At 41.9% G+C, this 13,292-nt stretch overlaps 2 protein-coding genes across 3 annotated transcripts; one reads left to right on the top strand and one right to left on the bottom strand.

Moving 5' to 3' along the window:
- The first annotated feature begins 3,514 nt into the window (after positions 1–3,514).
- On the top strand, positions 3,515–8,674 carry LOC109470395. The gene is made up of 6 exons (XM_019769333.1): positions 3,515–3,839; positions 4,627–5,889; positions 6,163–6,239; positions 6,870–7,047; positions 7,177–7,378; positions 7,719–8,674. The coding sequence occupies exons 1-6, from the start codon at positions 3,537–3,539 to the stop codon at positions 8,672–8,674; spliced, it is 2,979 nt and encodes a 992-aa protein (XP_019624892.1). The 5' UTR covers positions 3,515–3,536.
- Positions 4,671–11,940, bottom strand: LOC109470396 (ATP-dependent DNA helicase Q-like SIM). 2 transcript variants are annotated; one of them, XM_019769336.1, is made up of 3 exons: positions 11,318–11,940; positions 10,850–10,929; positions 4,671–4,761 (listed from the first exon to the last, which is right to left on the bottom strand). In XM_019769336.1, exons 1-3 carry the CDS (start codon positions 11,833–11,835, stop codon positions 4,748–4,750), a joined length of 612 nt encoding a protein of 203 aa, XP_019624895.1. In that variant the 5' UTR covers positions 11,836–11,940; the 3' UTR covers positions 4,671–4,747. The 2 variants fall into 2 exon arrangements, with proteins under 2 accessions (XP_019624895.1, XP_019624894.1); XM_019769335.1 differs by lacking the exon at positions 4,671–4,761 and adding an exon at positions 8,693–10,369.
- Between the last annotated feature and the right edge of the window lie 1,352 nt (positions 11,941–13,292).

Raw genomic sequence — 13,292 nt, 5'->3', positions numbered from 1 at the left:
ACCTGTAATTGGCTTACATTTTTCACCGCATATATTCAAATCATATGAGGCCATTTGCATATATTGTATCAATTTGATCATACTCTCCACCAAATGACAGGGTTATCTTAAGAAATAAGGCTATTCTAGCGTTTCCTCATAAATTATGCAAATGAGGTCCTGATTGACATAAATTATGTTTAGTGATGTTCACCTTCACTGAACTTCCAATTATGGCAAGTATTAAATTCCCAGCAGTTACCACCATAAAATTGTACCAACTTGCCATTTATTATGCAAATTAGGTCTTCCTTTACATAATCGATATCTGCCAATGATCTTGTCGTTCTCACTAACATATGTCTATAGAGTTTTATAGCCCTAATATGAAATACAGCTGATTTATAGAATTTCCTCATTAATTATGCAAATTAGATCCTGATTTGCATAATTATATTTTGATTATATCAAGCATCACTTAAGCTACCTACATACCAAAAATCATGATGATCCACCAAACGGTTGTTCAGTTATCCTCTCTCGAATATTTTCAAAGAAACCACCCTGCAGTTCCAGAACAAGCCGCTAGGGAGACCAAACTCACGTGACTTCTTCCCGAGGACAAGAGCTACCTTCCATCCAAATTTCATGACCCTAGCATGTCCAGATCGCGAGATATCAAAACAGGAAGTTGCGCTGCAGTACCAAGGGAAGCCACTAGGGGCCCAAAATCTAATCATTTCCAGTTTTTGTCACACCCTACCAACACACCAAGTATGAAACCAATCCATCCAGGCGTTCTTGAGTTATCTTGTTGACCAACAGACGGACAGACGGACGGACAGATAAACGCAACTGAAAATATAACCTCCATGACACATTTCATGGAGGTAAAAAACAAGGTTTGGAAACACTCTTACGCTTTACATTTAGTCTTACTTACAAACACGTGTCTGCTTAATTGTCTGATTCGGGCTGTTTGAATATTCATGCCTAGTAGGTCGTTTACTTTCTGATGCTGACGTGTCATATTAAGACAAATTTTACATTTTCAGCGAGTGAGATATGGCACAAATTGCAGAAAAAAACATGAATTTCCTTTTTTTGCTTAAATATTTCCACCTTCTGGTTCATGTAGACATACATTTTGAAATTCATCATAAATATTGTACTATGCCATGCCGTACCTTTTGTTATTGTTTTGTTTTAACAATTTCCTTTTAAAAAAGGAAATTGTTTCTCTATATCTATTACCTAGTCCCATCCTTATACTGGAGGTTCGGGGACTATGGAAGCCTTAGTGTTAGTCTCTTCCTCTCCATCTAAACACAATAAAAATCACTAGTATTTTTGCATGAGAAGCAATTTCTCCTGTATAGTTATTTGTGTACTATTTCAGCCACACTTTTCCAGTGTATATACAGAAAAAATGATCTAAGGGCCCTGTCACACTTCTGCGAATAGCAATTGCGTATGGGTTGCGTACAGACATTTCTGCTGTACGCACAATATGCGAGGGTACTGTGACGCACATGTAGCGCATAAATAACGAATTCAGTGCATAGATTGCACATGTCATCCTTATGGCGTTCGCATGCATTGCGAAGGCCAGGCGTATTCCGGACGCTCTCAACGTATTCCCACCGAATGCCTAACGCACTTCCGACGAATGCCAAGCGTCTTGTGTACGTATTCCCCGCTGCTTCCTGCTGTTTCATTCGCAGCGAGTCATTCATGGGCCGCCCTCAACCCAATTTCGCCCCAGCCCTGTCAATTTCCTGTAATATATTGTCAGGTAAATTAGATACACGTACCCGGACTTTATACAAACATAACAGTCAGACTGTTAATAGCCTTGATGAATTGGAGATGTCAAGAAATTCCATCCCTTAATAATTTAAAAATAATGAAAACACGCATACTTGCAAATACAATTGCCAATTTACAATTGCGCATACACACAGATAGCATGGACACTACACATCTCTGCGAACACTACCATCTTTATATATCTACCGACACTACATTACAACCACAGTTCAAAGCGGCTACTGTTATAAGTCCATCATCTTTAGATGTTTCATGGCATTGAGTTTATATTCGCCCATAGCTTTTATGCTCCTACATTTTATAAACTATTTTGTACCAATCTACGTACACTACACATTTTCTCGGACAAAAAAAAACAACAACAGGCAACTGGCGTATCATCCCAAAGGACAGGCAACAAAAAGCAAGTATTCTATGTTAGATATAGATATATTGATAATATGCAAAATGGCCAGTCCTAACATCATTTTTGGGGAGGCGGTACAAGGGTGTTCTTTTGTGTTAAAAAGTGTCAAAATGCATTTTTGTGAAACATTGCACTTTAGGAAAGACGTTTTCCCAATGATCATCTACTTTTCAGCAAAACATATTAGAAACAGCCAATCTCCAGAAGGTCTGTTAACCATGGGGTCTAGAGGAGCCGGTACCCCGGGTGTAGCCCACTGGTGTTCGGCAAGTTCGCTATCTAGATCTGTACGCTACCTTTGCGCTTCTCATTAGTTACAAATACGTACAATGCGCTGTCCTATTGCAATACCAACGGTACTAAAGCGCTGTAAGTACGCAATGCATTTGTCCATTGTACGCAGCTTATGCACGGGTGCAGTTCCAGGTGCAGATCAGCGTGTGAGCCGCGTGTCCCCCACGAAGACATAGCGTACTCATACCGTGCTTGACCGATGCATTACATATTAAAAACGCATGAACTGCGTAACAGCGTACGCAGCGTAGTTTTGGGCATGCTCAAACTACGCTGCGTACTGAGCCGGGCGGTGCGTGTGCTGTGCGTATGCCGGCGTTCACTAAACTTACACAAAACGAGATATATATGTAGTGCGCAGTTTGCGTACGGCTGCGTATGAAAAAAATGTCCGTACGCAGCTCATACGCAAGTCTATTCGCAGAAGTGTGACAGGGCCCTTACCTTAGCCTGGGTACCATCCTGGTTAGTTTACGTCCGCTCCTACAGTCGCTACCACCAACCAGTCTGGGATCGCTTCCGTAACGGCCGCCTGGTGATGATGTCACGTAATGAGCCCTCATTAATATTCATGAGATCCCATCCCCAGCGTCATTGGATGACCTTTTTTGACCATGCACCAATGAGAGCGCGCGATTTAATCACGTGACCTGTTGTTTTCATCTTGGGGTCAATCGACCGAAATTTCGCGGGAAGCAGCGAAGTCATAACCAGCTTTAGGTGCAATAATCTCCCGAGTTTCCATCCATATTTGAAAAGAAATCATGGTGGTTTCAATTAGCACCTTCGTGGCACTTGGTACGATGTGTCGGGGAAGAAAATTTCCCACAGATAGGCGATGGCGCGACCGGAGAAGGCCGAGAAAAAGAGACTGTCTGCGTTGCACGATTTTTGTCGTCTTTGCGGATCTAACCAGAAAATTCGTGGGACACTCCAACATGTTCGGTACATCTTCCAGCAAAGCCCTCCCACAACGTCCAAGCCGACAGGGGAGCCCAGTATCGCCGACTTGTTGCTTTCTCTTGGGATGAAAGTGTCGCAGCAGGATGAGACAAAATCTCACCGAATCTGTCAGAAATGCTACAGGCAGTTACTCAGAGTGCGGGAGTCTGTAAACGTTTTGGAGCAGTGGCGAAGGAACGAGGGCGAGCTCGAAACTACACAACAACAAACTCCGAAGCCGTCAAACAAACGTGACCGAGAACCGACCCCGTCAAAAACTCCCAGGGACCCGAAGAAGCGGTTGTTGCGGACACCACAGAAGGCATCGACCCCACAACCTGCCAAGAGATCCCTGAGTCAGGTCCCGGCCCGTCGCAGTGTCACAAAGGTAATTTTCTATTGTCTTGAATCTTTGATAGCGTATTGCAAAAAAAAAAAATTCATGGACACAGATGTTGTTGTGGCTTCCCTAATTTGACAACTTCGGAAGTTTTCACGTGTCACGATGAAATGAACTCGTTAATTTATTCATGCTGCTATAATGGGTTGGACATACACTGGTCTATGTAAAGGTTATAATTTGTTACATGTTTATGTGGATTTTTATTTGCAGAATTGATGTTTTTTAAACAGTTTGTATTATGATCCACACTTCCTAAATTCTGAGTGGTGAAGGTAGAATTTGTCTGGTACAAAAAAAAAATTATTCAAAATGCAAGACAGTACCCCAACCCACTTGTTGTTTATTTATTTGTTTATTTCTTGGTTGAACTAGCATAATTTATGTGCTTGAAGGTAATACATGTTAGGTAAAGGAAGTGTGTTGTCCTGTAAAATTACATGGATAAACTTGAAATTTTTTAACCAGGATTCAGATTAAAAAAAAGTGTATAAAAATGTGAAAAGATATGTGGCAGGTATGATGTGTGAACTTAAGTAAGTGTATGTCAGAAATTTGCAATTTGCAATAGAAAATATTTAAGGACAGACATGTCACTTACTGTGTACATGTACTTTAATACTGCACATGAATGTGAGGTGTCAGACTTCTCATGTCATCAATGATTTTAAACAGATAAAAACTTGGCATACTTAACCTTACATTCTAATGATGATATGTACATATAACTTTATAAGGAAAGTTTGTTGACTAGGGCTGTTCAATTTTTTTTTAGGTCTCCGTAACCTATCCCTCAAGACCAGAACGCCCAGACAACATCACGTGTGATGATGCAGTTGCAGGTATCGTGGAAAATCTGGCAAGGGGGCAATGGAAGACAGCTGCCAGGATGATCTTCACATGCGAAAACCTGGCAGCAGAAATCAAGTCCCAAACACTACATCAAATTGAAACAGAGTGCAAACAGCTCACAGCAAAGTCCAACGATTTCATCCTCTGGAAAAAAACATCTCATGACTTGGAGAACTTCTCGTTCACACAACTGTATGATGACCTGGGCCGCCTGTCACCACTTCTCCAATCAATCCTCCAGACTGTCAGCCAGTCCAAAAATCACACATGCGCGAGTGCATCAGTGGCACTCAGAGGACGGGAACCTCGCTTGTCTGCCTTTTCCTACTACATTGATGCTGTTCTGCAGTATGGGGGGGCAAAGAAGGCAGTCTACACACGTCTTAGCAAGCTGGGGATATCAACGACACAGGGGAATGGGAGACTAAAGCAACAGGAGATGGCAAAGGAATGTGGAAAGGGAATCCGTTCCTTGAAGAGGCAGATGGAGGAGTACAAGGAGAGGCAAGCACAGGCAGAGAAAGAAATGGCGGTGGACACAGGAGACACACGAGGCAGGGAAGAGGAAACACACATGCAGACAGGTGCAGCCATGCCAAGTCCGAGCACAGAAACACCTGTGCCAGGAGACACACGAGGCAGGGAAGAGGAAACACACATGCAGACATGTGCAGCCATGCCAAGTCCGAGCACAGAAACACCTGTGCCAATGTCACACCTAAACCTTTCAGAGAGTGACTTGCATGACCTAGAGGTGGACTTTATAGAAAGAGTTACTCTAAACGATGCAGATGACGCCCCTCCAACAGAACCCACGTGCAACGATCCACCACCTCCACCAACATACAGTATCATATTTGACAATCTAGACTTTTACGTACACACACACCATCAGTCCCAGTCAAACAAAAACAAGTCCATCCACTGGTCCCACCATATTGGAGTACCAGATCGTGTATCATCTCATCACCTACCAAATGACGCACCCATCCAGCCATTACCCTTGTTCGACATAGCCAACTCACTTCCATCACCCAACACACAAGCCTGCCTCAGATCAGAATTCATCATCATCGGAAGCCGTATCCTGACCAGACATGTCCCAGCATTCCGCCGCTTTTCTCCTGTCATCATCAACCACATTCCCCACCAATACTCCGACGTCATGTCTCAACCATCGACTGAGGTGAGCTGATTTCCTTTAAATTAGCTCAATCTTTGAACTGTATCTAATTTTATGTGTACATGTATTTCTCCTTTAGATTTCTCAAATTATATCTGTGAAACTTTTGTTGTCATTATCAATTGAATGAGTATAATGTTATGACTTCAATGTACTGATATAGAACATTAATGTACATGTTACATGTGAACAATACTATGTCATATAGTCATTATCATTGTGCTCCCATGTTGTTACACTGGCGTAAAGTAAAAACAAACTCTCCCTTCCTTTCAGTTTCCTCTTGGCCTCCTCTTCAAGAATGAAAACGTCAGAGGTGACCTTGTGGATATGCTCCAGTACATGCAGAGAGAGTGAGTGTTTTAGCAGTCTTTGAGGCTCAGGCAATTCTAATCTTCATCTGCGCACCTGTATATTTCACATTATTATATCTATATGGTATAAGCTGGCCAAACTCCTTGTCAGACGATAGAAGTGAGCAGTTACTAGGGCTGAACAGTAAACTTGTAATGATTCTGCACATTGTTTTTTTGTGTTGACAGTTGCACCACCGTCTATGACTTCACTGTGTAATGTTACTTGTACTTGTTTTCACTGTAGTTGAAATGTTACTTGTACTTGGTTTTACTGCAGTTGAATTATTACTGTAAGGCTCAGCGCAGTTCAGCTGTGGCTGTAGGGCCGATCTACTGTGTTTTAACAATAAACCAATTAATCACTACTAGAGTCTACACCTGGATATGTCTTAGCTACAGATTAAGCTTTAGTTCCTGCGTTGTCATTTTACTGCTTGCTTTCCTAAATACCAACTTTGCGATTTTCCTTCCATCGGATTTAACTACTTCTGTGACTTTCCTTCCATCAAATTAACCTTAAACACCACTCCTTATGTCGGTGTGTAATGTTATGTTACCAGAGCTAGTTAGAACTAGTACTTTTCTGGTGGCTAAAGAAAAATATTGATTTCTGTTCCTTCACTACAGGTATGTTCCCAGAACGCAGAATGGAGTGGACAGCATATTCGTTGGCGGTGACCGTCTGACAGAGGGCAATAGCAGAAATGCCCAGTGGTCGTTTGCGGAGGGGGAATGTCCTGAAGAAAGGCTGGAGGGGCTGTTGTTCCAGTTCTTAGATTGGCACGCCATTGTGAATCTGTACCAGGTGAGATACATGTACATGAAAAGAAAATGTTTTGTGAGGGATGCAACTTAAAGTTTTAATGCCATGAGTATATTCAAGACAATGAAAACTATGTGACACTTGCAATATTTTTATTTGTATCACTTGCAGGTACACGAGAAGATATTCTGCAGGAAGAAGTCAGCACGTGACCATGGGACACTGTATGCGAACATGAACAAACTAGGATGCAGCAATGCTAAAAAAGGGCCCCATGCAGCATACAATCCATACAAAGAGGTGGTACACAAGGACACCTGCGCCATGTTCATCGAAGCGACTTCAAACTACTTTGGCACAGACATTCTGAAAGGTTAGCATATCAATACATCAATATTTGCTTTTACAGTTCACTGTTGAATGTTAACTGATTTTTTTCTGACAACATTCAGTTTCAGTCACAACATATAGCATGTACAAAGTTTATTTCATTTTTGGTGGTTTGGTGTTTGTATACTGTTGTGACTTACAGTTTTACCTTAAAGACATTATTTTACAAACCTGTTGTCCAACAACAAAATCAATTTGCAAAGGTTGCTTGAATATGACATACATCATACTTATGAAGAGTAATGGAGTTTTCCTGGAAGTCACCATCTCCTGTATAAGTATGTTGTGACATTGGGATTTCTTTTCTTTTGTTGTCATTATAGATGGAGACTTCATCCCCCAAGAGATCCAGAATGGAACCAAGGAAGAGCAACGAACCTGGCTTCACGAAAAGGTTGGCCACGTTGTTGACACATACGTCATGAACCAGGATGCACAGAACCTGACCAACTTGTACATTGGCGTCAATGAAGAGTCGAGACCACAACGGAGGGAAAAGCCCTGTCGGGAGCCTGGCTGCCCACGTGTCTTTGTGTACCCAAAGGCCAGGATCACACATGAGAGAAAGGAACATGGCCTGGACTTTGGTGAACCAGACCACAAGGAAGAGCTCACAGCTAAGCCACCTCCCTGTGACTACAAAAAACAGCACACGGAGGCAAGGCTTAGCTTTGGGCTCTTCCTTGAAGACATGCAGGATGCTGTAAAAGAAGGTGATGGGGAAAGGCTGATGAGGCTATATACAGTGGCCTTGCTCTATTATAAGGCATATGGGCACACCCAGTATTCCTATAGTGTTCTGCTACTGACGGTTCAGATCAATTCAATACTGTCCCCACAAAAGGCACACAGCCTAACCTGGAATAGGTTCTACAACGGGAAGGGAGGGAAGGGGAGGAATATTCCCCTGGACCTCCACCTAGAACACCTGAATAACTTTTTGAAGTCCTTTCTGAAAGGGTTGGGACCAAATCTCACGGAGAGAAGTGCCGACAGAATCAGCAAGTCTCTGGGTACTTTGAAAACCCTGCTGAAGAGGACTGATGAAGAACTCGGTGTGGCAAGCCCCTCTGGTTACCACCACAGTGCAAACCCAACTCAAGATGTGCATACACTTGTGGAGGTGATCAGGGAGGCAGATCTCTTCAGTCACTATCCAGGCAGGGCATTTACTGCTTTTCCCAACTTCGACAGAAACCTTTTCGCACCACTGAAATATGACAAAATGTGGGAGTGGATTAAAAACAGTCTGAAGCTCTGGAATAATAAGTATCCATAGTTTTATTGCCATTGAATTGCCTTAATAAGGTTTTCCCAGCAGTCCATTTGCATTTTTGTTTATATTAATGTTACTTTCCTTTACTCAAACCTTTGTGATTGTAATAGCTTTCCAAGTTGTACAGAGTCTCATCAACCGTTTTCCATTACGGTAAGAGTACCCATCCAAACTGTGTAGTAATTACACCTGATTGTTCTTATCAGGACTATGTTCCCACTGGATGCGCTGCATAGTCATGTAAACCAGAGTGTGACAGCACTGACATTATGTGCCACAAACCTTCCATTGCAACTATTACCTATTATTTGAACTTAAATCCAATGACACAAAATCCAACTTATTTGCATGAGACCACAAGTTGTTTGGCACATAAGCTGCCTCTATGGATGTCAAGTGTATATACATGTATATATTCTGTATGTAATGTACACTACATGTGTACCTAAGAAATTACTAAGTACAAAGGATTTTCAGTTAGCCCTCACTGTCTGCACTGTCATACATGTACAATAGACAGTCATCGTCCCAGTCATCAAATATATCTGGTTCATCAAAGTATCCAGGGTAGTCAATGTTTGGTACGTTAACATGTGATATATCCTCCAAAGCAGAGGGTTCAGGACGTTCAATATCACCGAAAACTTCATATATTATGCGGAGGATCTCTTTCGCATGTTCGGCTCTGAAAACAGGTAGATGAGTGGAAATGAACTCAATATCAAAGATATGGGTACAGTTACTGACAACAGCTTCTATTAACTCATCGCTGAACCCAGTACATGCTCCAGGGCTTGTAAAGAGATTTGTGGAATGTTGCAATAGACAACTTTGATATTCATGTAACAATTCCCTCAGCAGGTCCCTGTCATCTGAATCAACATCTCTGAACCTAGTAGGTAGTTTTACAATATTCTGGAACGCTTCAGAATGTGGAAATGGTACATTACATGAGCCATCTGTACAATCACATGTTCTGTGGCAGTGGGTGCAGCACAGATGTCCAGGTTTCACACTTGTTGGGTTTTCTTCAAATTGTCCATACAGACGTTTTCGTATGCATTCGTCGGGCTTTGTAGCAACAAGTGACTTGACAGAGTCATCTACTTTTAATCAGCTGTGTACCATGATAGTAAAGTATTGCATTTACAGCAGATCCATCCCGCCCAGCCCTTCCAAATTGTTGTAAGACACCTTCAGTATCTGCTGGTGGGCCATACAGAATGACAGACGACACTTTGGGAAAATTCATACCCATCCCCAGTGCAGTTGTAGCAGCAATAACCCTACAGTTCCCATCTTCACTTAATGCTGATAGTACATTCTGTTTGTGTTTAGGCAATGTGTTACCGTGAAATATTCCTATCAAATGGTTTTTGGTCTTGCGCTCTGGGTCTTTATCAACCCAGGCATCCTCTGCCAGCTCTGCCTGTAAGTAGTGGTACACCATACCGATCGCCTTAATGGACTTACAGTATATAATCGTCTGCGGTGCAGATTCCCCATTGTCTCTTATTGACTTGACCACCCAATCGAGACATCTCAGGTCATCACGAGGAACTTTCATGAGTCCAAGTCTGATATTTTCCTTGTTCGGGGAGACATGTATCCTCTGTGCACCTTGCATGTTGAGAAGACTGATCACACGTTCTCGAGATGGGATGTCTGCAGATGCTGTTAGTGCTAGGATAGGTGTACCTGGGGAAAGGGAACAATTGTGAACAAATATTCTCCACCATTTTCAGATAAACGTTTCGTAACTGTGAATCATGAAGATAATAACATGCTTGTGTATTGTAGTTTGTACAACTTTGATACAGATGTAACAGAGTACATGTACTTCTTAATGAATATTGTCACATTTTATACAGTGTACCTTTATGAAGACAAAGAAACCTGCAGTTCTTGTGAATAATGTAAATAATGCTCAGTTTGCATACAGACATATCAGTGTGCCTTCATAAATCCTTGTAAATGATGTTCAAGTGAAATACATACTACATGCATATAAGTTTTGTTACATTAGAATTGTATTCTTTCTGATTAGTATTGTTCTACATCATCCTGTTATATAAACAGACATATTTTTTGTTGAAACATGTGCTCTTATTTACTGCCTCTTATTGTAATATTAGGAGATATGTTAGTAATAATTTATTTCTACCAAAAGAATCTTACCTTCTTTGACAAGTGAGCGCAGCTCTCCCAGTCGACTGAATGCTTCTCGGAATGCTGGCTTTCCTTTCTTACCTTGGCCCCTGTTAATTAATAGATAGCCTAATCAATCACTACAATTTTATATCTGAGAAATATTCACAGTACTGTCAGTAGACTACCCTTCCAACTACTGGATGCATGCCTTTTCGATGATCAAGTTTATGCACTTTATTTTGTTAACTTAGATATGGGCCTGAAAGTAAGAAACAATCACAAGATGGACTAGTAAAGATAGACATAGAACAGAGTAGATTACCGTAGAGTAGACTAGATACCTTGATCTGAAGAAAATGCTGGTACAAGACAAGTTATGAATTATGTATTAGTATTATGAGTCTTCTTGCCCTGCTAGATTAATAAACGCTGCATAGCATTCAACTTAAAGATACATATGTTCTTAGCTCGCATGCAGAAGAATAAAAAAAGTACCATTTATGCATCATGTGGACTTCGTCGACCACGATGCCTACAAGGTTGCGGCGGTAGCGTGCCGACGCTAGCATCGTCCTCCATTTGTCGTTAAGAATCCAGCTCTCGGGGCTACCGAATACGAGCTGGACGCTTCCGGACAAAATCCTGTTGTCACTAGTACCACCAAGCTGAGCTGCGGTTATGCCCAGTTTTGCTGCTTCCTTAACCTGATCCTCCATCAGAGCGACAAGTGGGGAGACTACAATCACGATGGGGTTTTCCACGCCTGGAAACAAAGAGCTTCTTTCCCCCTCCGTCTGCAAGTACGCCTTGCACACAAGAGGCACCAGTTGGTAAATCAAGCTCTTGCCAAAACCAGTAGGTAACAGAGCTAGAACGTCTTCCCCACTCAGAAAAGCTTTAAGTGCCTTCTCTTGTTCGCATTTTAGCTCAGAAATGCCATCTAAACTAGCCAGAACCGACGTAATTGCCCGATCGATCGCGCTAGCGCTAGAATCGGGCTCCGCGTCGGCCATGTTGATGATGATAGGAAAGCCACCCCGCCAGGGGAACGCACAAAGAGAGGGCCAATCAGCGCGCTCGCACCAAACCTGGCTGTATATTCGTATTCCAGGCGGCCGTTACGGAAGCGATCCCAGACTGGTTGGTGGTAGCGACTGTAGGAGCGGACGTAAACTAACCAGGATGGTACCCAGGCTACCCTTACCTGAGTGTTCAATTAAATATTACCTTTCATGCCATTCTGAATATCTTCAGTTCTAGGGCGGTGAAGTCATGGTGGTCTTTCCTCGGTCTTTGCAGTTGTGCCTCTCCATTGTGAGCTCTGGGTGCCTGTTCCGTACTCAGTCTGACAAACAAGCCTGGAAAAACTTACGTAATCTGGGTGTGGTGATTGTCTGAGCCTGAATGGTTGAAAATTAACATTAATGATAAATAGTAATGGTTTTCTTGCCAGTTGAAATCGCCTCGAAATTCGTTAACTGTAATTTTGTTGTTAGCTGCTATGGGGCACCTTTACTACATTTTGTTGATGAAAAATAACGGTTCTCGGTAGCAAATGTACAGATGTTGGCACATTGGCGCACCAAATCCGTAGTGTGTTTTTTCACACATCTACTAATAGACAGATTAACCTAAGACGCTAGGTGGGCGTCATTCCGCCGTACGGGGAGGGAACTCGTGTAAAGTGCCTTTCCCGAGGGCACAACGTCGGACTGGACATAATGAGCATCGAACCCGGGGCCTATTGGTTCCGAGTCCAACGCTCTAATCGTTGCGCCACCGACGTCACGACATTATGTTGCTAATGTCGATACGATTCTATACGCTTCTATTGTGTTGATAATGTTAATGATAATGTTTCATAATAATAACATACTTGTTCATTTTCTTCAAGTTAGTTGTGATTGAGATACGCATTCTTAGAGACGACTAAAAGCCTGCCTAATTTGCAGTTAAGCATTTTCTTTATTGACAAGGAGTTGAACCAAGTTTGACAAATAACATAACAGTAAATTATGTGCAGTCAAAGCTTAAGGATTGTTAAAAACATCTTGTATACGTAGAAGTCATCTAAAGATCTCTCTTAAATATCTCCAAACTAATTATTTATGCTTCAAAATGCATTCACACCTTTTGCCTTACCACTGACGAGTATACACGTAGGTTGAATAAAAAAGATGTTGGAAACACGTCACCAGTGTGTTTATACGCTAAAAATCAAACGTGTGCTTAGCTTCCCTTTACATGTGCAGTCCCATTTAGCTCAGTCCGACAAAAGTCTTTCACAATATAATTTTATCATACAAAATTGCGCCTTAGTTTACTATTAAAGGAATAGTTAGTTATTAAAGGAACCTTTCAATTGAACACTGTTGTTTCAACATGTTACTGAAAAGATTATTTGAGAAGATAATTGAGCTTGTTACAGTTTTGTATTGCCCCTTATCGTATTGCCCCTTATATTGAACTG

This window comes from Branchiostoma belcheri, unplaced genomic scaffold (genome assembly GCF_001625305.1).
Source record: "Branchiostoma belcheri isolate BF01 breed outbred unplaced genomic scaffold, Haploidv18h27 scaffold222, whole genome shotgun sequence".
Lineage (NCBI taxonomy): Eukaryota > Metazoa > Chordata > Leptocardii > Amphioxiformes > Branchiostomatidae > Branchiostoma > Branchiostoma belcheri.
Note: the sequence above shows the minus strand (reverse complement) of the source record. Positions and strands in the feature narration are given on the sequence as shown.

What these genes read in the sequence shown, in the direction of transcription:
- LOC109470395 (XM_019769333.1), top strand. Translation starts at nt 3,537, where the DNA reads ATGAAAGTGTCGCAGCAGGATGAGACAAAATCTCACCGAATCTGTCAG. An exon ending in CTCCAGTACATGCAGAGAGA is followed by an intron (nt 6,240 to 6,869) that starts GTGAGTGTTTTA and finishes CCTTCACTACAG; the next exon opens with GTATGTTCCCAGAACGCAGA. An exon ending in CCATTGTGAATCTGTACCAG is followed by an intron (nt 7,048 to 7,176) that starts GTGAGATACATG and finishes TATCACTTGCAG; the next exon opens with GTACACGAGAAGATATTCTG.
- LOC109470396 (XM_019769335.1), bottom strand. Translation starts at nt 11,835, where the DNA reads ATGGCCGACGCGGAGCCCGATTCTAGCGCTAGCGCGATCGATCGGGCA. An exon ending in GTCCACATGATGCATAAATG is followed by an intron (nt 10,930 to 11,317) that starts GTACTTTTTTTA and finishes ATTAATTAACAG; the next exon opens with GGGCCAAGGTAAGAAAGGAA. An exon ending in GCGCTCACTTGTCAAAGAAG is followed by an intron (nt 10,370 to 10,849) that starts GTAAGATTCTTT and finishes CCCTTTCCCCAG; the next exon opens with GTACACCTATCCTAGCACTA.